The 26,501-nt window shown below is 41.6% G+C and overlaps 4 protein-coding genes across 7 annotated transcripts in view; 3 read left to right on the top strand and 1 right to left on the bottom strand.

Moving 5' to 3' along the window:
* The window catches only part of arfgef1 (ADP-ribosylation factor guanine nucleotide-exchange factor 1 (brefeldin A-inhibited)), a 46,743-nt gene extending 44,733 nt beyond the window's left edge, over nt 1-2,010 (top strand). For both annotated transcript variants that reach the window (XM_068732235.1, XM_068732233.1), the window contains one exon: nt 628-2,010. In XM_068732235.1, coding sequence (XP_068588336.1) covers nt 628-837 — 210 coding nt within the window. In that variant the 3' untranslated portion in view covers nt 838-2,010. The remainder of the gene's footprint in view (nt 1-627) is intronic.
* Nucleotides 2,011-2,350: 340 nt separating this feature from the next.
* Nucleotides 2,351-14,470, bottom strand: LOC137888759 (centrosome and spindle pole-associated protein 1-like). 3 transcript variants are annotated; one of them, XM_068732237.1, is made up of 29 exons: nt 14,415-14,470; nt 13,145-13,228; nt 12,951-13,048; nt 12,775-12,855; nt 12,462-12,563; nt 11,971-12,332; nt 11,780-11,857; nt 10,917-11,201; nt 10,725-10,802; nt 10,080-10,165; nt 9,842-9,938; nt 9,675-9,732; nt 9,086-9,330; nt 8,868-8,992; nt 8,106-8,190; nt 7,780-7,948; nt 7,312-7,459; nt 7,047-7,193; nt 6,825-6,895; nt 6,521-6,655; nt 6,268-6,417; nt 6,075-6,176; nt 5,920-5,980; nt 5,665-5,788; nt 4,766-4,902; nt 3,724-3,861; nt 3,617-3,651; nt 3,442-3,505; nt 2,351-2,628 (listed from the first exon to the last, which is right to left on the bottom strand). In XM_068732237.1, exons 2-29 carry the CDS (start codon nt 13,191-13,193, stop codon nt 2,435-2,437), a joined length of 3,504 nt encoding a protein of 1,167 aa, XP_068588338.1. In that variant the 5' UTR covers nt 13,194-13,228; nt 14,415-14,470; the 3' UTR covers nt 2,351-2,434. The 3 variants fall into 3 exon arrangements, with proteins under 3 accessions (XP_068588338.1, XP_068588337.1, XP_068588339.1); XM_068732236.1 differs by lacking the exon at nt 14,415-14,470 and having other exon boundaries at nt 13,145-13,433; XM_068732238.1 differs by lacking the exon at nt 14,415-14,470 and having other exon boundaries at nt 7,780-7,891; nt 13,145-13,433.
* Nucleotides 13,938-18,666, top strand: cops5 (COP9 signalosome subunit 5). The gene is made up of 8 exons (XM_068732241.1): nt 13,938-14,214; nt 14,450-14,684; nt 15,403-15,531; nt 15,934-15,999; nt 16,242-16,327; nt 16,467-16,578; nt 17,295-17,443; nt 18,388-18,666. Exons 1-8 carry the CDS (start codon nt 14,078-14,080, stop codon nt 18,476-18,478), a joined length of 1,005 nt encoding a protein of 334 aa, XP_068588342.1. The 5' UTR covers nt 13,938-14,077; the 3' UTR covers nt 18,479-18,666.
* Nucleotides 18,667-20,792: 2,126 nt separating this feature from the next.
* Nucleotides 20,793-26,279, top strand: ppp1r42 (protein phosphatase 1, regulatory subunit 42). Its single transcript, XM_068732341.1, has 9 exons — nt 20,793-20,873; nt 21,788-21,989; nt 22,063-22,229; nt 22,375-22,513; nt 23,275-23,391; nt 25,052-25,169; nt 25,331-25,465; nt 25,619-25,706; nt 26,189-26,279. The coding sequence occupies exons 2-9, from the start codon at nt 21,858-21,860 to the stop codon at nt 26,199-26,201; spliced, it is 909 nt and encodes a 302-aa protein (XP_068588442.1). The 5' UTR covers nt 20,793-20,873; nt 21,788-21,857; the 3' UTR covers nt 26,202-26,279.
* Nucleotides 26,280-26,501: the final 222 nt, after the last annotated feature.

The following is a 26,501-nucleotide window of genomic DNA, read 5'->3' as shown; positions in this document are numbered from 1 at the left end:
TTACAACTAGGTCTGACTTCCAAAAATAACAGATGGGGCAGTTAGTCCTCAGTTTTGACACTTCAGAGTGTATTATCACACTTTTAACATCAGTGTAACGAAATACGAGGCATGTTCAAATCATCATGTTGCATTTGTAACGTGTTTGCAGTTGTGCCCTGATTTAACTTTGTGGTTTACCATCGCTATGTTTGTGGTGTCCTGTTAAACTATTTTAAGTGACGCCTGACCTGCGAGACAGAAAAAAAGCTTTTTTTGTGGCTATGGTATGAATTGATATAATAATAAATTGGGAATCTACTGTATATGCCAATCATAATAAGGGTGTAGATGGAATAGAGTGCAGCAGAGCATAAGCAAAACTGATTGCATTGCGACTATTTCAATATTTAGATTCAGATTCAGATTCATAAATCTGATGAGCTGCAAAAATGTACAAGTGCATTTAGCCCAACATTGAATAGTATGTTTATTCTACAAAAAAACGATGCTGTTTGTCACCTACAGCCATTTCGTTCCAAATAACCAGCATATAAATATGATTTAATTGCTTTAAAGTGTTTGTTTATTCTTTGTAGCTCCAAGACATGGGAGTCTTTGTCTCACTCGCTCTGTCTCATCCCACAGTTCAAGGTGCACGCGTCCAGATACTACCCTCTCCTGTGTGAGATCATGCAGTTCGACCTGATCCCCGAGCTGCGGGCTGTCCTAAGAAAGTTCTACCTGCGCATCGGCCTCGTGTTTCACATCGCGCAGCTGCCTGAGCCCGAACCAGAACCTCAGCCGCCACACATTGAGCAGGAGGCGGACACAGAGGTCAGGGAGGAGGCCCAGTGATGCTGCGCCACGACCGGCCTCGAACACAGAGCCGCCACCTCCCCACTGAGGCCTCCACCTCAGATCTGTGCGCTGCGGCTCCGTGTCACCTCAGGACCCTCCACGGGGTTTATGCCTGACTTAAACAGCTGATGATCAGTCGGCTATCTGCTACCACCCACCCGCACCCTTAACCCTGTCACCACACACCCACACAGACACGCCTATTCACACAAACAGCCCCGACAGAGTACTTGATATCACGGTGAAAACAGTAATGTCTTGTACAAGGTGTAGCGATGCCTCCACTGGATACAACTACTGATTAACAACTGACAGTTATCCATATCTCTGATCTGCTCAGAAGGAATATATTTCAAAAGATGTGTGCTTCTTACTGTATATTTAAAAAGTAAAGAATGAATGGATTCAACAACATGCAACAGGACATATTTAGGAACTATGAAATGTGACATTTGTCACACATTGATAGTAATGATCTTTCTGTCTGCACATGGCTAACATTAGTATTGGTAGCCTCTTGGATGAAACTAGTTGTACAGATCTGCCGCTGTGTAATATAATCTTATAACACTAGATTTCATTTATTTTTCTTTATTATTTGTTTCCTCCTCTGGATTTGCTGCACTTGATCTCTTTTTTGAATGCACTGGAGATTTTACTTTTGTGATAATTTATTTGACTGTACCATCTCCCGCAGATTGTCCTATACCGTACGATTTGTAATTGAACATGAACATGGAAAGTGAAGGGTTAAATTATTCCATTTTATATGTTCTTAGGTTTTTATTGGAGATAGATGATAACTGGGCTTCTGAAACTGGAAGATAAGAGAGCAACCTGATGCTAGCTGCTTTTGAGTCACTAGTCTGTTTTCATCATGTTTGCGTTTAGTTTTCACTCATGTGTACAAAATCAAAAGTTAATAATATATTTAATGGGTTTTTTTCTTTGTTTTGCGGGAAAGGTATATGTATAGAGAAAATGACAAATGTTAGCTGTGCTTTAAGTATGAATGGGATGCATTCCTGCTCATGGATGTAGAAAACAAAATGTATATGATACAGCAATGTAAAGTTTTCTATGTTGCAAAAAAGATTATGTACAACTTTCTGTACAATACATCATCTGGCATTCTAATCAGGTTCTAGGTCAATAAAGTTTTTGAACTTGGTTGATTTGAAACGCTGAATCACTGACTTCTGAATGACACAACTGCTAGTTGTTTTATTTTTCTCCATTAATGATCAGCCAGGACACCATTATTATAACATTTTATTAGAAAATAAACTCTCCGTCATATTTCTAACAAAAATAACTACATTAACACATACTGTACATATTTTGGTGTATTCAGATATTTACCTTCCAAAACTTTCATGGACTAAATCTATTGCAGGTTAAAAAGTGCACTTTTTTGGTGTCTTGTGTAAAATGTCTAAACTAACTGACATGAATATGTTTACAGGCAGACTCTCGAACGAGCTTTTTGAAGCTGTGTAATGTAACAAACGCCCACAAATAACACCTTGGTCAGCAGAAAGTGATTCCAGCAACAAAGGAGGAGGGGAGCTCTCCCCACTCGTTTGGAGACCAGCTATGAGACGCGGTGTGTCAGCCAGGGTGGAGCGTCCATCCCACCGTTTGGTCTCTCCATACATCCGGCGCGTTCCACAGTATCCGACGTGCCGGGCCGCAGCCAGGTCTCTGTGGCAACGGTCTCCATTGAGACACGCCTCTCCAGGGCAGAACGTAGAGACGAGACGTCCGCTTCGTCACCAGACGGCCCCTCTGGAGAGGACATAGGAGTACATTATCCATCACACGTTGCTTTAGGCAATCAGAAAATAAAGGATGCCTGAAATTTTGCAATTACATATTTTTCTACAATTTTGAGAGGTTTTTTTGGGGGGGATTGAACTATTTTTGTTGAATAAATAAAAAGGCAAAGCAAAGCGCTCTGCTGAGGGCTGACATTGTCTCTGTTGATGAACCTGCCTCTCACATGCAGCACCACTGTAAACATCTGACACAGCATTCATCTTTACACACAAACCTCTTCTTACACAGATTACAGTTCTAAAAGTTCACTCAGTTCAAATATGTGTAATACGAAAATAATATTCATTTCATTCAAGAAAACTTTTTCCTGGAAAGGGGTTCGGATTGGAAAAGGGTAAGTATTCAAAAAGCCTCTCTTCCCGCACCAGACTTTTTAAACAATGTCTCTGTTGCCCCCGTTCCCAAATGGCTGGCACTGTGCTATCTCCACCCTACAGCTGGCATGTGCCCCTTGCACCTTGGCACCAGCTGCAACACAGAGACATGAGCTGGCATGGGCCACAATTAGCCTGGCACGGAGACACAGAGCTGAATTATCCTGGCGCAGAAGCTGTTGTAGTGTGGCATTGTGAGGGCGAATGTAGCTGACTTCCCCAGCCATGTCACCTTTATGGAAAATGTCTGGAGCCTCAGAAAAAGGAAAGAATCCAACAGCATATTGTGCCCCCCCCCCACTGATGTACACACTTTCTTCATACTTGAAAGAAGAGGAAAAAAGGAGCAGACAGTCTTAACAAACAGAATATATTTAGTCAGGCTTACCAATAAAAGCAGTCTCAGATGGTAATATGGAGTCTCTGTGGATGTAGCGTCCAGGTTTGTTCCTCTGAGAGGATAAACAAACACAGGCAGGCACCAATTAACTTAAAAACATGCAAGATGTACTCGACGAGCCTGTCACAATAAAATGCATATTAATTATGTGATGAACACTCACAGAACGACAGTGGCTCAGTTGCCGTTCCAAGAAGTCTGCAGGGAAACACAGAACAATGAGTTAAAGAGCACAACAGGAGAAATTTGAGTGTGCATCTGCCCACTGACCGTGCTCTTCCTCTCTCTTCATCAGCCTGATTTTGCGTTGTTGTTCACGAAGAAGTGCCTGCTGTTGGATGTCCAGACTTAGTTCGTCTGTGGGAGGGTCGGGGTACATGTGACGGACCTCCTCACGAGATGCTGTGTCTGACAAATAATGGATAGGTATTGTTCCATGAGGTATTTGTCCTACAGTAGCGATCAAGTGGCTTTCGTCGATTGATGCAGCAATAACAGTTGCATTAGCACAGAAATAAATGAGAAAGATAAGGTCAGGAGATACAGACTAGAGGAAGACATTCAAAGAGAAACTAACAATTTTCCCTTCATTACAGTCGCCCTCTTCCTCCACTCTCTGAAACAGCAACTTGGCTGTGACTCGGCAGATCCACAGGCTGGATACATCCTTCTCACTAAAGCACATCCTATCAAGGTTTGACTGTACAGAATGGATCTGATGCAGCTTTCAGATGTAAGGTTGGCATAAATCCATCATTTATATCTGTAAGTTTGACAAGTGATTTGGTCAAAAGTAGCATTTCTTCCTATTTTTGTCTGAGTGTCTTTCAGACTCCTGCATTAACTCGGTCTGGGAACCAATCCAAAGCCATTTCCTTGGTCGCTTGCATTACATTCTCTGTGTATGCCGCCAACTGTCACTGATAGACGCCTCCCATGACCTCATGAGATTAAAGTTTCGGCGTGGCTAGGGAGAGACAGAGCACTGATGAAGCTCTGGAAAGTCTAAACCATCTGGCAATGCCCAGCTGGTTTAGGACCGCAGTGTTCTTCGACCCTTGTCCTTACATCAACACCAAGACCAAGGCAATTAGAGGAGGTAGGAAAAGTACAGAAGGAAAGTAAGAGTCCAACTGGTTTAAATTTAATGAGATAAACTGATTTGTCATCAGAGGATCATATTCAGTTCATCACTATTAACTGAATGCTCTGAGTAGCAATATTTCAATTTCAGTAACCACTTTGAAAAGTCTGACTGCAGTTTCTAAGTGTATCATATGATCGAGTGTCCAGTCAGTCAACGTGTCATTACCTCTGTATTTAAGCTGGTTGAACTCCCTGATATTTTGCATATCAACACCTGCAGCACCAGAGAGGGGACTCCTGGTTGATGGCTGGACAGTTTGCTTGTGCATTGATTCAAAGGTCCCTCTGGGTTGTCCTCTGGGTCTGAGCAAAGGAGGAAAAGCTGAAGCCAATACTTCACTATGCCGAATGCTTTACGGTTGTGCACAATGACTACAGCATTAAGTTACACTTGATACACTGGCCCTCGTAAGTTAGGCCAGATTCAAAAAGAGTTAAGTGAGTATTGTTTAAAATGCTTTTAGGAGGCCCAAAGAATGGGGCTTTCTGTGGAAGCAGCTTCTATTGGAACCAAAGAAAAACTGTGACACTGGCACAAGTTCAAAAGAATTTCTCTGATGATTTGCAGGAAACTAATTTCAAATCAAGCAGATAGTTTACAAGTAGCTTGTAGTACAGGTGGATGGTTAGAGGTTAAAAGCAGCCACGTGTCCTGCTGAAGTGTCGTTCAGCAACATTCTGAAGGTGAAGACGGATGAACAGAAAATTTCCACTTGGGATCATACTGTTACATTAGTGCAGTCCCTGAAACAAATCTGAATGGAGATTAGAAGATAGACAATTTGACCTGGGTCACTTTCATTAACTCAGAACATGAGAGAGCCTACTTAAATACAAATAGCAAATCAAGCCATTTAACAAGTCAGAATTAGCATTGTGCCTTAACCTTAATGTGACTGGGGGTGTTTTAGGTCAAATTGGACCTGAAGGGGTAGAGCACATCTAATAGGTTCTCTAAAAGGCTCATTTTTTAGCCAGGAAGAAAGTAATAAAATCCTATTAGTTCTGGGCATGGTATACTAACGCAAATGACCCCTGCTGTTCAGGGGCGTCTGACTGTAATACCTGGGGGGAGTGTAGTGACTCTCCTGAAGATCTGTCTGGCCTAGTTGAACCTCCAGCTGTCTCTGCTCATTTCTCAGATACTTACGGAGGGCTGACAGCTCTCTGATCACTTCCTGCTGACCGTCTGAAACAACCAGAGGGAAAGAGGGGAGACAGGATGGGAACAATAAATGATTAAGTGGCAATTTCTGATTTACAAGCAGGTAGACATTTGATGGGGGGAGGGGGGGCAACGATAACTCAGGAGCGTCTTACCTTGAAGCTGGGAGGTTTTCTCAGGGACTGGTCGGGAATGTGGCGCTGACACAGAGCGCTCCTGTTGTGGAAATTGTGGGCATTTTTACATTTTAGATTTACATCAAAAGAGCCTTGACTTGAAAATATGTGCTTCCGTTTACTGCGTGACTTACAGTCCTGGCGGAGAGTTGGCTCTCAACAGACGACGGCCTGGATGCCACAAGATTTGTCAGCTTCCTCTGCAAGGTTGGGATGGGAGGAGATGGCTCTCTCTGCTGATTTACGAGCAGACTCACATTACTTGACAGAGGTGTTAAATAAAACTGAAAGCTTACAATCACCAATGTCTTTTCAGGCTTACTGTACCTCGTAACTCAACTGCTCCTTTTCCTCCTCTCTGTCCCTGGCGCTCTCAGTTACCTTCTTCTCGGTCTCTTTTTCCTGTCTCACCCTCTTTTCCTCCTCCTGGTGTTGTGTTTTAGGTTCTTGGATCCACCCTGTTTTTTTCAGCTTATGCTGCAGAGAGTAGAGACAATTGTGAGGAGACCCCTTAACTGTCAGGAAGGGGGAATAACAGAGGTGCTCTTCATCAAAGAGATGAACTCCTCACATTCATCACCTTTAGCTTTCTTTGCTCCTCTTCATGATCTCGCTGTATGCGAGCCCTTTGGTCCGCCAGCCTCTTCTCTTCTTTCTCCTCCTCAATCCTCATTCGTTCTTTCTCCTCTGTCTGCTTTTGCTTGTTTTCCTCTATCTGTTGGTAACGACAAGTTATATGTGTAGTTACTTACAGCTTCTTCAAAGTGCTCAAAACCACAGAAGTATTTGGAAAACAAAAAAGTATTCTGAATTCATTCAAAAAAAGTAGAAGAGACATCCAAGCAGTGACCTGCGTAGACTGAAGGTTGTGGCCCAGGACCTACCTGTTGTTTCAGGTCTTCTTTGTATCTGTCCTGCATGTGGAGCTGCTGTGGACTTGGCTTATCTTTGAAACCTGCAATGACAAGTGAGCTAGACAGTAATCCATCTATAATAAAGACCAATGTGTGCATGTGCACACACAAATGCACAGTGCACCGAAATACACTGGATGACAGGAGCCAGTTTGGACTCAGAGAAATTGAACACTGATAGTGATACAATACCTGACAGTCGATGGGAAATTGGAGCCCTGCCTTCATCTACAGGAGTGTTTCCATTAGTCATCAAAAAGCTTTGAGTCTGTCCACTTTTCCTGGACACAGGATTCCGACATGACTCCTCGTTGTTCCTGTGCATCTGTTTCAAGTCACCTGAGGGCATGGAAACATTTACACGTACCTAAAACAAGCTGCATTACTATTTATTTGTTACATATATTATCTCAAGTTTAGTAGACCTCATTAAAAGAGAAAGTGAAACCCAACTTACTAACAAGGTTGCCTTTTTCATCTTTAATCGAAGCACCTCCTCCACTTCTCCCCCAGGGGTTGTACGCCATCATCTCGGCCTCTATCTTAGCATCAAATCGCTCCTTCTCTTCTTTCTCTCTTCTTTTACGCTCCTCTCTTTCTATGATCTGGACACATGGCGGGCAAGATGTTTTAAAAGTTGATTAACTTTCTGAGACCACTTCAGTGGAATGCAAGTCTATGTTTGTCTTATAGTCTAACACAATTCTTTGCCCATGGGAAAATGCTAACTGCACCGTGGTCTGGTCTAACTGTCAAAATATCTGGTCAGTCCCTAAAATGAGTCAATGTCTGGGTTTCCTCTGGTGTCAGCATGGAGGAAGCAGCCTGTTACAGCAATCGCTGGCATTGTCAGTGTGACAGTAAACAAGTCAGACAGTGTGCTGCTTGGCAAATCAGATGATATCTTGTAGATCTGATGTCGTACCTGCTGTCTGAGTGCTTCCTGGTGGCTTAGTGCCTTCTCTCTCCTCTGCTTGGACTGGTCTGCAGAAAGCTCTCCAACATCCAGGGGCGACACACTGTGCTGCTCTGTTGCTCTAGGAGCAGACAGTGAGGGGGCAGACACACAGTTATTTTGCGGTGAGGGCCCTCTTCTGGAAGAAAAACAAAAAGTCTCATGAACATCTACTTATGTAAATGCTCTCACACTCTGCAAATTGATTTTCAGTATAAAGAAGTTTTCACAAATTGTGTACATTGAATTCATCATCTGGATAAATAAACTACTCTTGCAAAAAAATGGACACTGACTCAGTGTGGCCACTGGGTCTGAAAGTAGGTGGTCCTTGAGGAGGACTGTGGTTCCCAGACTGATGCATCCCTCCAGGCAGACCATCTGATAAAGAAAATGCAAAAATACAAGATGATGAATACAAAACAGATTTATCAGCTTCGTTAGCTATCTGCTGCCACAGTCTGACAGATTTGTGTTCCAACATTACAATATTTGTGAGCTCAGACCTGGGCCTGGATTTGGCTGCAAACTTAAAATGGGAAGAAAATAAATGTAACCAAACACACCCACTGGATGAAGTGAGATCCATCTGGATCTGCTGAACTCATATCCAATAAACTGTATGTCGCCTTAGCAATAAAATCAGTTCTGCTGTAAAATTAGATTTATGAATTGCTATGCCAAGTCCTCTTGGCCATTGATATGGCGATAAAGTGTCTCATAATAAATGGCAATAGTTCTCTACTGTGAGGTCTGGGAGTTTATTTAAGCCGATGTGAATCTCTGCCATCTAAGGTCAAACGGACAGATACCGCAAATTACTTTACGACTCCGAAGACGCTAGAAACAGAAATGACTGGACCATACAAATGTTTAGTACGAATATGCATACTTAAATAAGGCCTTCTCCAAGAGCATCTTGCATTGTTTTACCGCCAAGAAGCCACTGGTTTCCATTCATTTCAATACAATATGAAAATCAACTTGCAGAGAATTGAACCTTAAGATGCAGTAACCAAAAATAAAATAAAAATAACATGATGGTTAAAATACTGTACTCTGATTGTAAGGAAGATTAAGATCTAATGGATTCCTGCTCCCATAGTAGTAGTAAGCGGCATCATATGGAGTCTTGTAGTTATTAGCTACAGTGGGAGGAACAAGAGGAGGAACACCAGCAACCCTGAAAAAATAAAATCACATAAACTGCAGTGAATTGACAGCAGAGTTGTTAATATCATTCATGTATTGCCACACAAAGCAACAGTGAGCTTACCTTGGGTTGGCCACTTCTCCGAGCACGTTTGAGAAGTTCCTGTGGGAGTCCTCGTCAAAATAGTCCAGCGAGGGGACACCTTGTGCTGCTCTTGTTCCGGATCCAGGCGCCGTCTTCCCTGTCAGCTGACTGAGAGCTGCACTGTGGTCCACATGAGACTTTCCTGGGGGGGCTCTCTGTTCTGTGTCCTCTTGTGAAACATCTCGTCTCCAATTTATAGACCCAAACTGCTTAAATCGGTCCGGCTGGAAAAGGTGCATTGTGTAAAAGAGATCCATCAATGGAAATGAGGCAACAAATATTGAGAAAACTTTAAACAATTTAAACAATTATCTTGAGGTGTTGCTCAAGGCGTCACATCAAAAATAATATAATCATCATCTATGGTGGTGATAAATAGTTTGTCATGTGAGATGTGTTTATTGTGCTGTTGAGGCATTTCTACAATATTTACTTAACTATATAGCATCCAGATACAGGGCTGAGACATCTGCTGAGTGATGGCTGGGTTAAAGTAGATGTTCACATCATGGAATATATTTCTAAAAACTGTTAACATTTTTAGCCTGTTCTTGTCCTTTCGTTGTACCTGTTTCTCAGGGTCTTTGGCTCCACTGGTGGCAAACCTCAGCTCAAGTTCCTTCTCCCTGAAAACAAAATGTACAAATCCACCCATCCTTTGTGCTTTGTTGACTCACAAGGATGTGCCAGCTGAAACAATTCGAGAAAATAATGATTTAGTGGATCAATACTCACCTGATTTTGTTTCTCTGCTGTTCAGCAATTTGTTTCAGCAGCTCTTGCTTGTACTGTTCTTTCCTCATCTGAGAGGCTGTCTGATCTTCTACTGCTCCTGCATGACAACAGAGAGCCATCAACAAACAAGTGCTGTCACCTATGATGCTGAGAAAGTATTTCAAGTGACAAAAATCCATCAATAATGCCACAAGTCAATATGTGTCCAAAAGCACCATGCAATACGAATGGTATTTACCAATCATTAGTCCCGTAGCAAACTCGGCTATATCCTTGCTGGTAGCAGGTCTGGATCTTGCAGCCGTCCTCATGCTGTCTGGCAGACTATTAAACACAGATACACAGACACAATCAGACACTCCACAAGAATCATCCAATTACTGGCAGTAATGTAAGGGTAACTGCACAGCGATCAGTTCCCGTCTGAGTAAGCTACCCAGCTACCATTTTACATCATACAACTCTTCTTAGTTTGCCTGCAGAGCTTTCTGGTCTCAGAGACAGGGGGGTGACGCCTCATTCTCCAATCAATCCCGCTACTCTCATAGAGCCGGGGTGAGTAATTGTTCGCCTGGAGCTGGGCCAAGGCTCACCCTCCATCACTGTTCAACACATTAGCAGCTAAGTGAGAGGGGCTAAACTTAATTGCATAACCGTGAGCAATGAAAGACGACGGCATGCACGAGAAGTGCTGGAAAGCAATAACTTGGTATAGCAGCAGTGAGCTGTACCGGTCTTGTGTTACAGTTACCTTGTCTCGGCTCATTCAATCAGAGAAAATGTATGTGACTTTGCATGAGGATGTTATTGGATGTCCAGTTCCACATACAAACCTCATTGCTGCAGTCCACCAGAACAGTACATAGAAATGAATGTGGCTTACTCTGACTTCAAAACCCATTCATTGTTGTTCTGATCATGAACACCAGGGGCCTCCATCTTCTTTATGCTCTGAGGAGCTCTGCCATAGAGACAAACAAGTGAACAGATGTTGTAATGTATATGCTCTTCTATCTATGGCTTATATGTAACAGACAAAAAGAGCTCAAGATCATACTACAGAAACAAGCTGTACCTGTTAGCTCTGCGTTCTCTGGCTCTCCTCTCCTCTTTGTACTCTGGCTCTGGAGTGTGTCTGTCTTGTCGCCTCCTGTGTCTGAACTCCAACTCTTCCTCTTTGTCTGTGATTGGCTCCTCCTCAGAGCTATAAGGCTCTTTTGGTCCACCAAGTTGCCAACGCTTTCGTCTCCGATGGCCTGGACCCCAAGTCCCTGTGCTTTTTCCATTATCCACCGCCTCAGTCAGAGTAGCAGCATCTCTCCTGGATGCAGGGCGCTCCCTGGGAGGACGGTGTGTGTTTCTGCACGGACAAAATCAGACATTCCACAAGAGCCCTCCAATTTCTGACAGTGTTTAACAGTAAGAACACAACAATCAGTTACCATCTGAGTCACACCCGGCTTCCATTCATAATACGCTGCCTCATAGTTTGCCTGCAGAGCTTTTGGTCTCGGAGACAGGGGTGAAGTCTCATTCTCCAATCAATCCAGCTACTCTGGTAGAGCTGGAGTGAGTAATTGTTTGCCTGGAGCTGGGCCAAGGCTCACCCACCATCACCGTTCCACACGTTAACAGCTTACTGAGTGTGGCTCAACTTTATGGCATAAACGGCAACAATGAAAGGCAACCGCATGCATTAGAAGTGCTGGAAAGCAATAACTGAATATAGCAGAAGTGATCTATACCGATCTTGTGTTGGCTCATTAAATCAGATTATTGTAATGATTGAGAAAATGTACGTCACTTTCCAAGAGGATGTTATTGGCTGTCAAGCTCTGCATGTGAATACTTCTGCTATCTACGATGATTCTGTTTCAGCATTACAAACCTCATTGCTGCAGTCCACCAGAACAGTACATAGAAATGAATGTGGCTTACTCTGACTTCAAAACACATTCATTGTTGTTCTGATCACGAACACCAGGGGCCTCCATCTTCTTTATGCCCTGAGGAGCTCTGCCATAGAGACAAACAAGTAAAGAAAAATTACATCATCATATCTACTCTTCTGTCTATGATATGTAACAGACAAAAAGAGCTCAAGATCATACTACAGAAACAAGCTGTACCTGTTAGCTCTGCGTTCTCTGGCTCTCCTCTCCTCTTTGTACTCTGGCTCTGGAGTGTGTCTGTCTTGTCGCCTCCTGTCTCTGAACTCCAACTCTTCCTCTTTGTCTGTGATTGGCTCCTCCTCAGAGCTATAAGGCTCTTTTGGTCCACCAAGTTGCCAACGCTTTCGTCTCCGATGGCCTGGACCCCAAGTCCCTGTGCTTTTTCCATTATCCACCGCCTCAGTCAGAGAGGCAGCATCTCTCCTGGATGCAGGGCGCTCCTTGGGAGGACGGTGTGTGTTTCTATGGATGTTGAGGATGGGCAGAGGAGAAGTTGGAGAAGAAATGTACACAGCATCTGAAGCGCGAACCTGTCCGGGCTGAAAAAACAATGGAATATGAGAAGCACTTATTTTATACATTGCAAAAAATCTTCTTCTACAAACCATGTATTTTTTTTTTAAGAGAAAGCAGAATTGAATAAAGTATGTATTTATTATTCACATTACCTTTGAAGTGACAGGAGGTGTTCCCCTCTTAAACCTTTCGAGTTGAGCTTTTTCTTGCAGGAAGAGGTTGTATTCTTTTTTTCTCTCCTCTCTTAGTTTTTCCTGTGAGAGAAACAAAGTCATGTGTCTGAATCAGCCATCTCATTCAGACAGGGCACCAGCTACATATTTTCAACGCTGTGTTTGAATCTGACTTATTAATAGCAATATTATGTGTAACCCCCTCCCTTTTTTCTAGTTTCATTCATTCATTTCTCTGTTGATGTACCATCACTGATCATTAAAGGACCCACCCAGGTACACAGACACACACCTGAACCAATATCTTCTCATCAATAGGTAAGGAGAGACCCTGTGGTTGTGTTGGAGGTTCACCAGTTTTCAGATCCTTTATCTGGAGGAAGAACATGGAAACATAGGACAGGATGGTTACTCAGCAAAATGCAACAGAGAGGCAACATTCACTATGAAATGATTCCATCATCAGACCTTGGCAGCATGATGTTTGTAGTCCAGTTGAAGCTCCTGCTGAAGTTTCTTCTTCTTCCTTTCATAGTCATTTCCCAGCAGCGAACTTAAACCTAAACCTGGAAAGTATCAAATATACAACACATAAAGTGTGTGCCATTAAAACCTATCCTCAAAGACTGTAATCTGTTCAGTATCAGAGACTTGCACAATACCTCTGTCTGGATTTTGGGACATTCTGTGTGCTGCTGATGCTGGAGGCATATCCACACCTTGTTGGTTTTATTACCAGCCCTTGACTGTTGAAAACGTCAAAATCCGTATATTTGCTCTTTAAAACAACGTAGTACTTAGAGCATTGATAATTCACATACCTCGATTTGCATGTATCACACATGAGTGATAGCTAGCTGTATCTTTGGGTGTTTTCCTCTTCATGCTCCTGACTAACGCTCTATTTTCTCGACTGTCAACAAGGCGCAAAGCATCATATTGTTGCTATAGGCAACCATTATGCACACGGTTCTCCCAGAAGAGGCTAATTGACCTAGCTAACACGAAATGCCATAGAAAACATATCTATAACCCATCAAATGCCATCAGTTATTTATTTTGTAGTATTTGCTTTTTGTGTCATTGGCTTCTAAAGTTTTGCCGGTTCGTCAAATACCTTTATTAACTTTAAGTACAGTGTCAAAGAATTGAAAGCAGAAACCTTCATCGGGGAATCTGCTCTTCTGAAAAGCGCCGCTAGATGTCAGTGAGTCCTCGACAGTTAACTAGTCTTCCCTGGACTAAACCATGTATTCTGGCAGAGGGGTGATTTTACTTTAATATGAGTGATATATACAGTTAGATCACTTCAGTTTGAATGTTATTTGTGTATGTGTAGTTATATTTATATGTTAAAAAAATGTAGTGTATCATACAATCATATTAACGTCATAATTGTGTAACATTATGACAAACGTCCTCGCGATCACACTTTGGTATATTGGTATCATCCACTGTCATGGCTCCCTGACCAAGTGGACATTTAGCCCTGTTACGGGATCAAACTATTGGAGAAATATAACATTTATTCGCTTCCCTGAACAGAAATTGGAGGTTTAAAACGACTTTTTTGTTGTTAATTAATATAATTCGTCATGGCGGGGAGCAGCACGGCTCAGAAAACATGGGAGCTATCTAACAGCATGCAGGAAGTTCAGAGCATAGACGAAATATACAAATATGACAAAAAGCAACAACAAGAAATCCTCGCTGCTAAGCCATGGACTAAGGAGTAAGTACAAAACAGTAATCTGGAATTCAGTCCAATTGATTCTTGAGCTAAATGTTCGATGTCGTATGTTGTTTTCTGTTAAAAGAAAGCCCTTGATAGCTACGAGCTAGCATTGGCTTATTTGTCAACAGCGATAGCTAGCGTTAACTGTGTGGGGTGTTTACATGTATGCACTCCTTAGTATCATCCCTAATGTATACCTGATAGTGAACATGTTCCTCTCTTTGACCCGTAGTCATCACTATTTCAAGTACTGCAAGATCTCAGCCCTGGCCCTGTTGAAGATGGTGATGCACGCCAGGTCCGGGGGAAACCTGGAGGTGATGGGCCTCATGCTGGGGAAGGTGGATGGTGAAACCATGATCATCATGGACAGCTTTGCCCTGCCCGTGGAGGGCACGGAAACTCGAGTCAACGCCCAGGCTGCGGCGTATGAATACATGGCCGCCTACATTGAAAACGCCAAACAGGTCGGTACACTGGCTTTCATTATAGGGCAATATAAGTGACTTTCATTGCAGATTTGGTGATTGAGAGAGGAGGAACCAAACCCTGCATGCACACTGTTCAGTTACATCATTTAGATTTATAGTTCATCACCTTCTGGAGATTTAATTGATTGCAACCGTGATTTTTATGTTTTCGAGACATGAGCACATTTCATTCAGTTGTTCAAGAAAACCTACTATTATGTGTTTAAATGTGGACGAGACATACACCCACATGAAGCTGATACCCAGATGTGATGTGTTTGACGCTATATATATCAGATTATATCATTTTGTCTACAGTTACTACTATGGCAGCTATTGGTTTATTATCCTTAGTTGTATTACACTATTACACTGTTACAAAGCAACAAGCAGGAATACTGTATAGTAATGTTGGGATTTAAAAGATACCTTGATCTGTATTGTCTATCAATATTTCAACATGAAATTGTATATCCCGTGAAAGTAGAGTGTTATCCTCATCCCACCACCGTCTCCCCCGCATCATCCCATACTGTTATTAAAAATACACCATTAATTCTCTTTCTGCACCAAATACTGTCAGTAATAATGCTTTTTTTTTTTTTTACTACATTTTCTCGCTTTTTGTTATTTTTCCCCATTGTCTGTGCTGTACTTGTATAATGGTGTATTTCATGCCTTGAATAATAACCGACATCTATCTCTATTCCCTCAGGTTGGCCGGCTGGAGAATGCGATTGGCTGGTACCACAGTCACCCTGGCTATGGCTGCTGGCTGTCTGGCATAGATGTCAGCACTCAGATGCTCAACCAGCAGTTTCAGGAGCCCTTTGTGGCTGTTGTGGTAAGACTCCGGAAATAGTAATACTTCTTTTAAATGTCAAGCCGAATGCTTCGTTCACTGTGATTTCTAATTGCACCACATGAGGTATTCAGGGAAGTAAAACCATTTCTTTCAAACTATGACAAAAACAAGTTAATGTACGTGTAACAGAGAAGGGGGGGGGGGTGTAGGTTTTATGTGTAGTAGTGATGAATATTATGCTATTTCAACCATACATGCCTTTTACACTTCATTTGGTTTAGCGGTGCTTAAATGCCACAGGCGTCATATAATTAAGTGTGCGTTTTCAGCACACCGACAGACACAGTAAAAGGCTCCTGGTGGCCGGATTTGAGTGGTCCCTGGAGGTTTGTGTGACCCCTGACTATGTTTTCCTGTTCTACTGTATCTTGCTTCCTACAGATCGACCCCACTCGGACTATTTCAGCAGGGAAAGTCAACCTTGGCGCCTTCAGGACCTACCCAAAGGTAAAGCAAAGACTGCATACACCGGCACTTCTATAAGTCTAATAGTAATAAAATAATTTGCTATTAATGATTCATTTGCATGTGTGTTTTTGCTCATGTTTGTAAACTAGAATTCATGATCTTGTAATTGCCTTTGTGTTGCATTGCTTGATTCCTTATTTTTGTAATAATAAGATGGTTGTGGTCCAGAAAAGCTTTTTAGTTTGTTGGTAATTCTCAGCATTTCCTCTTTGTATTTTCAGGGCTACAAACCTCCTGATGAGGGACCCTCAGAATACCAAACAATCCCCTTGAACAAGATTGAAGACTTTGGTGTTCACTGTAAACAGTGAGTATTGATACAGTGTTGTAAATTCAATTTTTTTTATTTCTAAATTGATTGCAGTATTTTTGTACAGTGTACTCTTTCCTATATGACTGTGTATTGTACGTGGCTCATGATTTTGCTTTGCTTTGTGTTTTTTTAGGTATTACGCCTTGGAGGTAACCTACTTTAAGTCCTCCCTTGATAGAAAGCTTCTGGAACTCCTTTGGAACAAATATTGGGTCAATACCTTAAGTTCCTCAAGTCTCCTCACGGTATGTAGACAACTTCAAGAAAACTAAATGACTGCTAATTGTTTGACATTTTGATTTATGGTTGATTATTACACTATAACTCATTGAGACATTCGGTCACCCGCTTGTGATGTCATGATTTATTGCCGCTTAGTAGCTAGGAGTCGCTGTTTATTGATTTTAGTAATGCGCTTAATTTACACTTTTAAACATGGGAGATAAATATTGAAATTGGACCCTACTCCGGTGATGCAGATGCTGTCGTGGTTCCCCCCCCCCAAGTTCATTCTATAGATTGAAATCCCCTCAATGTGAATTCCTATTGTGGATGCAGTCACTCTGTCCCGAGCTTGACTAAACAGTCTAAATAGGCATCAGGCTTATCCAAACAGTGAGCTCTTTGGCATTCTGGATGAAGATGAATTGACTAGATGTCAAGGACGAGCTGCTCCTTGGGTGACGGGCTTTGTCAGTTGCTACACTGTCGCCCTAGTCAGGGGCCCCTGTGTCATTGTGTTTTAATTACCTTTTCCACTCAAAACACGGCCTCACCTTAAGCAAACTTTTCCCCGGCTTCTCTTCATTCACCACAACGTGCAAAGTGTTCCTACAGCTTGTTACACAGATTTGTTGCCATTCTGCAAAATTCTTCTTTCTTTTGTGTAAAATCTGTTGTCTGCCTTTTGTCGGCAAATTGTGCATGAATTGGTTTGTGTGTTTGTTTGTTGGACGGTCAGAACTCGGACTACACCACAGGCCAGGTGTTCGACCTATCGGAGAAGCTGGAGCAGTCGGAGGCCCAGCTGGGCAGAGGCAGCTTCATGCTCGGGTTGGACACACATGACAGGAAGTCTGAGGACAAACTGGCCAAAGCAACGCGAGACAGGTAAATCGTTTTCTCAGGAAAAAATGGCTTCAGACGTAAATGTGGAATTTTGGGAACTATAATTTCTGTGTTTCCCATTGCTTACTCTATATTAAACCTTAAAATAAAGTGATTGAGAGTATTACTTTTAACTCATTTAATTATTGTGTGATATTTAGTATTTGCCAACTCAATTGGTTTGTTGATGATACATTATTGTCCTCATATTATGTTAACAATAACTTTAATCTTGTAGAAGATGTGTTTTTTTTTTACCACATTTCCACAAATATTTAGTTTCAATTGGGCACTGAATAAAAAGGACAATTGGTAATGTACTTTTTTGTGTCAATTTAAATTTTGTCAATTGTTTTTGATTTAGGGTTGCAACCAACATACATTTTAGCACTGATTTTGAGCTGCAGATTATTTTCTCAATTAATGAATTCAAAGTTTTCCAAAGAGACAATTATCTTATCTTATTATTACTGTCCGAAACCCGAAGAGATTCACTTGACAATGATATAAATCAAAGAATGATTCAAACAATTCACTGATTATCAAAAAAGTTGCAAATTCATTTTCTGGCACACAATGAATTGACATAGAATTCAACTAATTTCTTGATCTGTAGTTTATTAGGAATTATATTTACAAGTAGTGTGATTCAAAACAGCTAGAAAAATATAAACCTACAGCACTATTACATTTGTTCCATTATTTTATAATAATGGATTAATTAAATATGTTTATGATTCAAACCAACCAAAAGAGCATCAAACGTCAGCCTACTAATCTGTTAATAGTAGTTACTGTAATATCTGATACACAAATAGAGACAACACCTTCACTAGTTATAGCCCTTGATAGTCTGATCCCAGTGTAGGTGTTACATATCTGTATGTTGTGTCTGTTTTGCTCGGGAAATTTAACTAATCATCATTTTTCATTGTGGTTTGTTTTAGCTGCAAGACGACCATCGAGGCAATTCATGGCCTGATGTCCCAAGTCATTAAGGACAAACTCTTCAATCAAATCAACACATCTGGCAATTAAAACCTGAACTACGAGCTGATTTGGATTTTTACCTGGAAGTGTTTTCTTGTGCATGTCTAGCACTTATTGGTTTATGTTTAACTTCTAAGGGTAGGGTTTTGGGGTTGTTTTTTTTCAATTTGCTTATTATGTCCTAGAAGTAGTTATGGGTTATACAGTCAAAAATGTAAAATAAAAAGTGCAACTGCTGTCTGTCTGTATTTCATATAAAAACAATTATATTTTACTCTATATAATGCAACATAAACAATTGCACTGGTGTATAAGGTGGACATTTGTCGTCACATATTCAGTCCTTTTTGTAAATATAGTACAGCATTCTTAAGCCCCGGCTCTGACTGCCGCATTGTTTCCCTTCATGCTTTGGCCGTTACTAGAAAATCCTTTTGCATGTGCATGGGGCCCTGTATTCTTCTGCAGCCCAACATTTCAACACACACACCATAGTTGCATTTACCGCACAGCCTAACCTAGCACCAGTCAGTCAGTCAAGTGTAGCCTGTCACAGCATTACATAATGGAACAACAAACTCCAGCTTCTGCATAGGCTCAAAGGGAATCGGCTGCAGTGTGTGGGACGTCTCTGCGGAGTCACTCCCAGAGCCCGGTTTGGCTCTCGGTGGTACACACTCCGGCGTAGTGGCCAGCTCGTCAGGTTGTGGTGTGGCAGTGATGCAGCGCAGAAACAGAAGCCGCACACACTGGAGTCTATTCACCCAACGTGTCTGCTCTCCGTCGAAGCAGACACTCACCAAGTCTGCCTTTTTTTAAAGGGCAGCCGCTTTGGCCTGGGTTTGTGTCATGTCTTTTTTTTCACGTTATTGTAATGGCTAAATGTATATTTTTGATGTCATGTATCGCAGAGGAGACCATCCCAGTGGGGTATTGGAGGTGTCTGTTTTTTCTCATGCACATGAGCTTTGGCACCACTCTTTATAATGATTTTCTTTTACCGTTATTTAGGCCATGTCCTAAATTGAAGGGTGTTCAGTATAGAGATTTAGAAAAGGAAACTTATTAAATTATATGTAATGTAATTTAGAAATCGTTGAATAGGTTTTCTGCACACGTTCCACTGAATAGCTTGTGTTTTTGCCAGATATTTAAATGTATTACATGGATGACTGTCACAGTGCTGAGAAAGTATTTAGAGTATGCACTTCTAAAATAGTTTCACCTAATGTTTGGTCTTCCATGGCGATTTAAGTATCAGTGAAACATATTGAACTCGTTGGACATGTAAATATTGTGATTATCACCAGATGGACATTTGTATGCATGACTAAAGGTGGAATAGGAAAATGTATGTAAATTTGAATCAAGTCAAATTGTGGGCAGCCAAAAATCCAATACTCGTGTATTTTACCTTACTCTTTTAACATTTAGCAGTTATCTAATTCCAAAGTATGTTCTCCATTAACATAAAAAAAAATTCCCAGATTGCAGAGGAATGCCTTCTCCCTAGCTGTCCACACAAAAATCAAGGAGTGAACAACAACCGGCAACGACTGATATGAGAGCAGCAGATTGACAAGGCTCATGATTAATAGCTAGAGGTAGCTACAGTACTGAGGCCCTATAGATCTAATGACCCCACTAAGATCTGGAGATGTTGTGTTTAGTTTGGCTCTCAGAGGAATTAACCCCACAAGCATGGCCCCATCGTGTGTGTGTGAAGAAGCTGATCCCTGCTCAGAAAGCTGGAGGTGCTACACTTCCTCTCCGCCATGTGCTCCTGCATAAGTGGAGGCAAGTCACTCCCTTACAGGAAACCCAGGTCTTGACATGATATAGATTAACACTGCAGGGGTCACTGAGAGAAGTGGGCTGTGGTCCTGATTTGGTATGTGGTCTTGAAAGATAGCTTGGATACATGTCATCTTAGTAGAAAACATAAACAGCACACATTTAAGTAAACATTTAGTTCAGTGGATGTGAGTTGTGTTAAGTGTCAGATAAGGCCAAAAGTCACTACTTACTTACACTGAAAGCCATTTTTAACGTTCCAATTTCTTACATTCATTTTTATATTCAAAACCATCACTGGATTTTAGAATAATAAAGCAGGATTTAGTTATTATTTAGTAATTTATCTATGACCATTCTCTGAATTATATTTGCAATTATTGGCCACAATTATAATTAAAATAATGTACTGTTTAAGCAACTTCTAGTATTCCCCTAAATCTGCGATAAAAAACAGTTATGGATGTTTGGGCGTAACAAAATATTAATCATGTCAAGTCACACAAAACTTCTGTGACTAATAGCGTTGCTTCTGTGGCTTCCATGGCAACATAGTCACAAACAAAACAGCCTCCCGGTTCATTTAACGGTACAACTTATAACAGTTTGGCTAGCTCGCGTTTCCAAACTCTCTGAATACTTCAAAGAGGTAGGAAAGTTTAGTTAATAATTGAAAAATTTCCAAATTCGCCATATTAAGTGGGAGTGTTGTGCAAAACTTGGTAAGTTAATATGCTATTGTTTATGGTGGCTTCTAAGCTAGCTGTGAGTTAGCCATCACTATCTAACTAGCTAACTAACCTAGCTACATCCGGGTCCTCCCCAGCTGTGTTAACCCCTTCACCACTGTTCCCCGGCTATTTGCATATTAAATTATATTTCCTACTGCTCCACGTGCTCCACCCGGACAGCTATTATGAGTGTCACACTTATTTTGACATTGATAAACTGCTGTGCCCGAGTCCCTGGAGACGAGAGGCCCAGGATTGTATAAATCCAGTTAGCCTTTAGCTTCTATTCAGCTCTGGTCGATTGATCAGTTCTTCTTATCTCCTGTAACTTCGGCCTTATGGCCTTGAGATCAAAGTGTGGGAAATACCTGCTGTCTCATCTCTGCCTTCCACTTCCACTATTCTAACTACACACACTGAATGCCGAATAGTTAGCAGGTGAGGCGAGGTGAGGTATAATAAAGCCTATTTGCTAAGAAAAAAGTGCAAATTGTCATATCTCAATGTCAGGTCAAGCTGATAAACAAGCCCCTTGAGTACTGAATGAAAGGAAGTGGGCTCGTAGATGCTCTTCTTAGTCTGCCAGGGGAATTCTAATAACAGTATGAATTGAGTGGTCACCTAACCTTTGGCCTCTTAGCAAGTTTGTTTTTTCACATCAATTATTCCTAACTGTGAATTGACACTCAGGTTTTAGGCCATTTAAAGTTCTGTACGGGGTTAATTCGTCATTTGGGATTCCAAATGCTGAAGTAATGTGGCATTATTACATGGTAATTCTGAGAAACATTTGTTTGCCCGCTAAGGTCTTTTTCTGTCATTCTTTTGACAGTTCTAGCCGCTGCTGTGGGGTTGAAACGCTCGGCTGAGGCTGAAAAGGATCCACTCTAAAGCGAGCCACCATGGTGCGCTTGACCATAGATCTGATTGCTAAATCTAGAAACCACTTCAAAAAGAAAAGGGGCCTCTCCCTCCCACAGTACCTCAAGACACTCACCCACCTCCACTTTTTCAGCAAGCTCATTGACGACATTGTGAGTATCAACGCTGACGATTTCATTCTGTGCTTTTCTTCTTGTATGCCTCACTTTTAAATTCTGTTTCCAGGGTGATCTCTCCGTGTGTAGAAACCTCACCGTTCTTTACCTGTACGATAATCAGATCACACACATTTGCAACCTCGACTTCGCCTCCAACCTCACCCATCTTTATATGCAGAACAATAACATCACTCATATAGATAATCTCTCCAATCTGCAGAAGCTCTCCAAACTGTGAGTAGATAAACTTTTAACCGATTGTTGTCCCGCGCTGTGGTAAATGTCTAAGGTGTGTCTGAACATGTGTGTGTGTGTGTGTGTGTGTGTGTGTGTGTGTGTGTGTGTGTGTGTGTGTGTGTGTGGTTTTCCTGCTCTGTAGGTATCTGGGTGGAAACAGGATCGCTGTGGTGGAGGGCTTAGAGACACTCAAGGAGCTCAAGGAGCTTCACCTGGAGAATCAGAGGCTGGCACCGGGGGAAAAGTTGCTCCTTGCCCCAATGACTCTCCTCTCACTGGCGGTATGAGCTATTTTTACACTGTTCAGTACAGAGACAGTATGTGGGGGAAAACAGGAAGATCCACCCTCCCAGAATAATTGGGGTCTCTTTATTTAAAATGATACATTTTAAGTAATCGAAAGGTCAGAGAAACGTTCTCTTTTCATACACAAGGATATGTGTGGTGTATCAACCTGGTAGGTTATCACATCACGTTGAAAAGATGTCAGATTCCTCAGAGGCCAGTAATCCATGTAAGAGCAGTAATGTGCTGGGTTTGATGATGTCAAAGAGACCTCTGTTGCTCTCTCTGGTCTGACAAATCAGTTAGGTGCTGTTTACTTTGTTTACTGCCCAGGCCATGGATAAACACACCAAAAGCCTCAGCTTCTTGTTTGTTTGGATAATTAAAGAAATTGCTGTGCAAATTTAAAGAGTTCCAGCTTTTTATAAATGTGTCGTTATAGAACTTCAAACCCATGATGAATATTTAACAACAGCACTATCGAGAGTCTGATTTGGACATGATCCCAATGGTTCAGGCATTTAAAGGGAACACATTTAAATGATTAGTTCAAATGGATCAAAGAAAGATGAAAATACTGTAAAGTGTACATTCATTTTGTATTTGACAAACTTTTACTTTTACTAAGTTACTTTTTGGTTTAGCATTTGTCTGAGGCTTTAGGGCTCATTGTGTAATATTTATTGGTAAGATTATGTCATTGTATTAACTGTAAAATGAACTCTTCTCTCTTCATGAACCTGAATTTGTTGCACAGGAATCTCTTTGTGTCCTGAATATCAATAACAACAACATTGATGAAATCAGGGACCTGACAGTGCTGAAGGAACTCCAGCATTTTTCTGCGGCTGACAATAGATTGTACAATATGGAGGTAAATGTAGTTTCTTTTTTCAAAACTTAACTATAAATGTCTGTGAAACTAATTCACGACTTTTTCTCCAGTGAAGTAGAAACTGACTGTGTGCGGTGCGCTATGCAGTCAAAGCAAATACTACCACAGCACAGCAACTGTGCATGATATGGTGTATTAAAGTCAACACACCAGCTATTAGTCGATCGGGTCAACATTAACATTGTTCCGTAGCTTTCTGCAGCGATGTGTGAAATGATATGGAGAACAGGGTTCTAAGGAACCAAATCCTGCAAATCCCGCCATAGGTTCCCAGTCTCCATGACTCGTTCAGGGTCAGAATTATTCAACAAATCAGCGAGGCATTCCCCTGAGACTTTTCTACGCTGACAGCTTTAAACAAGCACGAGTTTCTCTCTTTCCTTGGGAGGCTGATTTTTCCTCTCTGCCTCAGAATCCTCTATTTGATACCTTAAACCACCAGTTCTTGACTTTATGGGAGATTCATCTGAGGCAGAGATCGGATTTAGCCTCACCGACTTCCTTTAAGAATAACCTGCTCTCTCTCATTTCTCTTTCATTTACGGATATTTTAACTGAAAAGGTTCATTTAAAAGGAATTCATTATTCTTTCTTAGTACCATTTAACACTAGGATGACACATTGAAAGCATTTTAGAATTGACTACGTTGCTGAGGCTACTTTTTGAACACAAATGATTTTCCTTTGACGACGTTAATGCAGGTAATTGCTGTACACGTGTCATTTCTTTTAGCAGATATCTCCTATAATTTATACAACCCGTCTGCCACTATTGATCCTGCAAAGACAGCCCTCCGAAGGATCAATCCCTTCTTCTGCGCCGTTCGCTCGGAATCCAGAGGAAACGTTATGGATTTTTAAAATAGATTATGACAGGCAGTCAGCTAGGGTGACAAATGGGGAGCATCTTCAGAGACTGTTAGCAGTGTGCAGGGCAGAGAGGACGGGGGAATCGAAAAAAGCCCTGGTCAAATGCAGGTTCATAACTGGGCCCATCATTAGTCCAGGCAAGAGAGCCGGGCCGAGCAACAGCGAGTCTCCAGCCTCCGCTGTGCTCCACGCCCCCGCGTGAGGGGCAATTTGGCGCTGGGCTGCTCTTCAGTGAGGGCCTTCTGAGTGACGGCCCTGACACGATCATTTATCAAAGCCTGGGAGCGCGCGGTGCTCAGGGGTCCCCTCTGAACTGATTGCAGCAAGAGGTTGGAAAAGTGGAAGCGCTTTGGCCAAGACAGGAAGGCAATGAACAATCAGAGCGTGTCCAGAGAGTATTCATATTTCCAGGCTTGGATTAATGTGCCTTTAGATAAACATACAACTGCAGGCAACTCGCTGGAGGAGCCGGCCTCACACCGCCCCAGGAGAGAACTTGTAGTTACATGACACCGGCGACACTGTTTATTAAAATAGACGGATGTGTTGTTTATGCACTTTCCATTGGCCCTTGTACTTCACATTAACAGTCACCAAGTCTTTCAAAGTTTCTCCCCGATGTTTGTCTCAGATTAGTGATTATAAATATGCATCATATTTGTTTAAAGCTGCAGCTGCAGAGACACACTGTTGCCATTTGAACTTATTAGTTGTTAAAATGAAAACAAAACATGTTCTAGGGGATGTTTCTCTTTTTGTGTGTTTTCAGGAGTTAGAGGATGTGTTCAGCCATTGGCCTCAGCTGCTTCAAATGGATTTGGGTGGAAATCCTGTGTGTAAAAAAGCAAAATACAGGGACCGCCTAATAATCGTGGTCCATAGCCTGGGTGAGTTATTTCTCAATAGCATCCTAATATGAAAATGCACTTCATTTCTTTGACTAATAATTAAAAGGGCCACTTTGTGATCAAAGTAAAAATATACACCTTTCACTTTTCAATTTCAAATGAAATGTTTGTTTGTTTAATCTGTTTATTTATTTTTATAGAGCTTCTGGACGGCAAGGAAATTCACGAGTTAACCAGACAGTTCCTTATTAACTGGAAAGCATCCAAAGAGGCCAAGAAGAAGAAAAACAACAAACATTTGATGACGGGATCATTAACCCCCTGTCCCTTAACAAGTAAGTCACTAAATTCTGTCCTTTTCAATTTATTGTGACATCTTTGCCCACATAAGCACAGTTCCTGTTGTTTTCACGTTTGTCATTCTTCACTTTATTGTGCTGGGTCTGAATTTGTGTGACTCTGCTGTGTTCTACTGTGACTTTGTCTAGATGACTTTAACGCGTGTCAGGGTCCAGGTCCTGGTTACATCTACAGCCACGCCAACGTACAGAGATGGAAGCCGCAGCGGTCTCTCAGGTCCAGAAGCATAGTTCACACACAGTTAACACGACAGAGAGAGAGAGCGAGCACTTTTTTGTCTCACTCTATTTGATTACTTATTAAATGATTCAACTGTGGATATTAAACTAGCAGCGTTCACCAGCTGTCATACAGAATTTGTGTACTTCATGATGAAATGTACAAATCACAACTGGTAATAGGTTTGAACTCGTCCCACATCCCGATCCATCTTACAATTCCTCCCAAAATCAAGAAGAAATGTTTTTTTAGATTGGTTTCATTTTTTAGCCGTATCAGTTATTTGAATTCCCCTCATTCTTCCTTCCTGACAAATGACTTGCTCTTTTTGTGATCGTGTTCTCTTGATTAGCAGTGTTGTAATAGTGCTGTCGGTCTCTATTGAACTTTCACTACATTTTAGGCCACAAAGTAATAATCTTCTGATCCATGATCTGATAATTCTTGTTGTTTTGTTTTTTCTCTCTCTGAAATCAAAGGGCACAAAAATGAAAGATTCCTGTGAGCGGACATCTCCTTCACGCGGCTGCCTCATCGCCTATCTGCAGTCATGTGGATGCTTAAGACAAACCTACCAGTCCACTAAAATCTCCAGCCATGCAGGACAAACTCTGCTACTGCCTGGTTTTAATGCTGGCACACTTAACAGGACAGAGAGGAGTCACTGTCACTCACTTATGATGTCATAGCTGCAGGCACTTCAGAGACACTGCAGTAATATTTGATGGATTTTGGGGGTTTTAAAGATTTTACTTTTTTGATTGTATCTGCCTCTTGAAACTACATTTTAAT

This window comes from Cebidichthys violaceus, unplaced genomic scaffold, assembly GCF_023349555.1.
Source record: "Cebidichthys violaceus isolate CVI_PGR_0920_01 unplaced genomic scaffold, fCebVio1.0.p SCAF_58, whole genome shotgun sequence".
NCBI lineage: Eukaryota > Metazoa > Chordata > Actinopteri > Perciformes > Stichaeidae > Cebidichthys > Cebidichthys violaceus.
Note: the sequence above shows the minus strand (reverse complement) of the source record. Positions and strands in the feature narration are given on the sequence as shown.

Bases quoted from the DNA above. Each gene is read 5' to 3' on its own strand.
- LOC137888759 (XM_068732237.1), bottom strand. From the start codon at position 13,193: ATGCCTCCAGCATCAGCAGCACACAGAATGTCCCAAAATCCAGACAGA. The intron at 10,803-10,916 runs GTACAGCTTGTT...TCTCTATGGCAG, and splicing joins AGAGAACGCAGAGCTAACAG to AGCTCCTCAGAGCATAAAGA. The intron at 3,862-4,765 runs GTAATGACACGT...ATTATTTGTCAG, and splicing joins CAACCAGCTTAAATACAGAG to ACACAGCATCTCGTGAGGAG.
- cops5 (XM_068732241.1), top strand. From the start codon at position 14,078: ATGGCGGGGAGCAGCACGGCTCAGAAAACATGGGAGCTATCTAACAGC. The intron at 14,215-14,449 runs GTAAGTACAAAA...TTTGACCCGTAG, and splicing joins GCTAAGCCATGGACTAAGGA to TCATCACTATTTCAAGTACT. The intron at 16,579-17,294 runs GTATGTAGACAA...TTGGACGGTCAG, and splicing joins GTTCCTCAAGTCTCCTCACG to AACTCGGACTACACCACAGG.
- ppp1r42 (XM_068732341.1), top strand. From the start codon at position 21,858: ATGGTGCGCTTGACCATAGATCTGATTGCTAAATCTAGAAACCACTTC. The intron at 21,990-22,062 runs GTGAGTATCAAC...TTCTGTTTCCAG, and splicing joins GCAAGCTCATTGACGACATT to GGTGATCTCTCCGTGTGTAG. The intron at 25,466-25,618 runs GTAAGTCACTAA...GACTTTGTCTAG, and splicing joins AACCCCCTGTCCCTTAACAA to ATGACTTTAACGCGTGTCAG.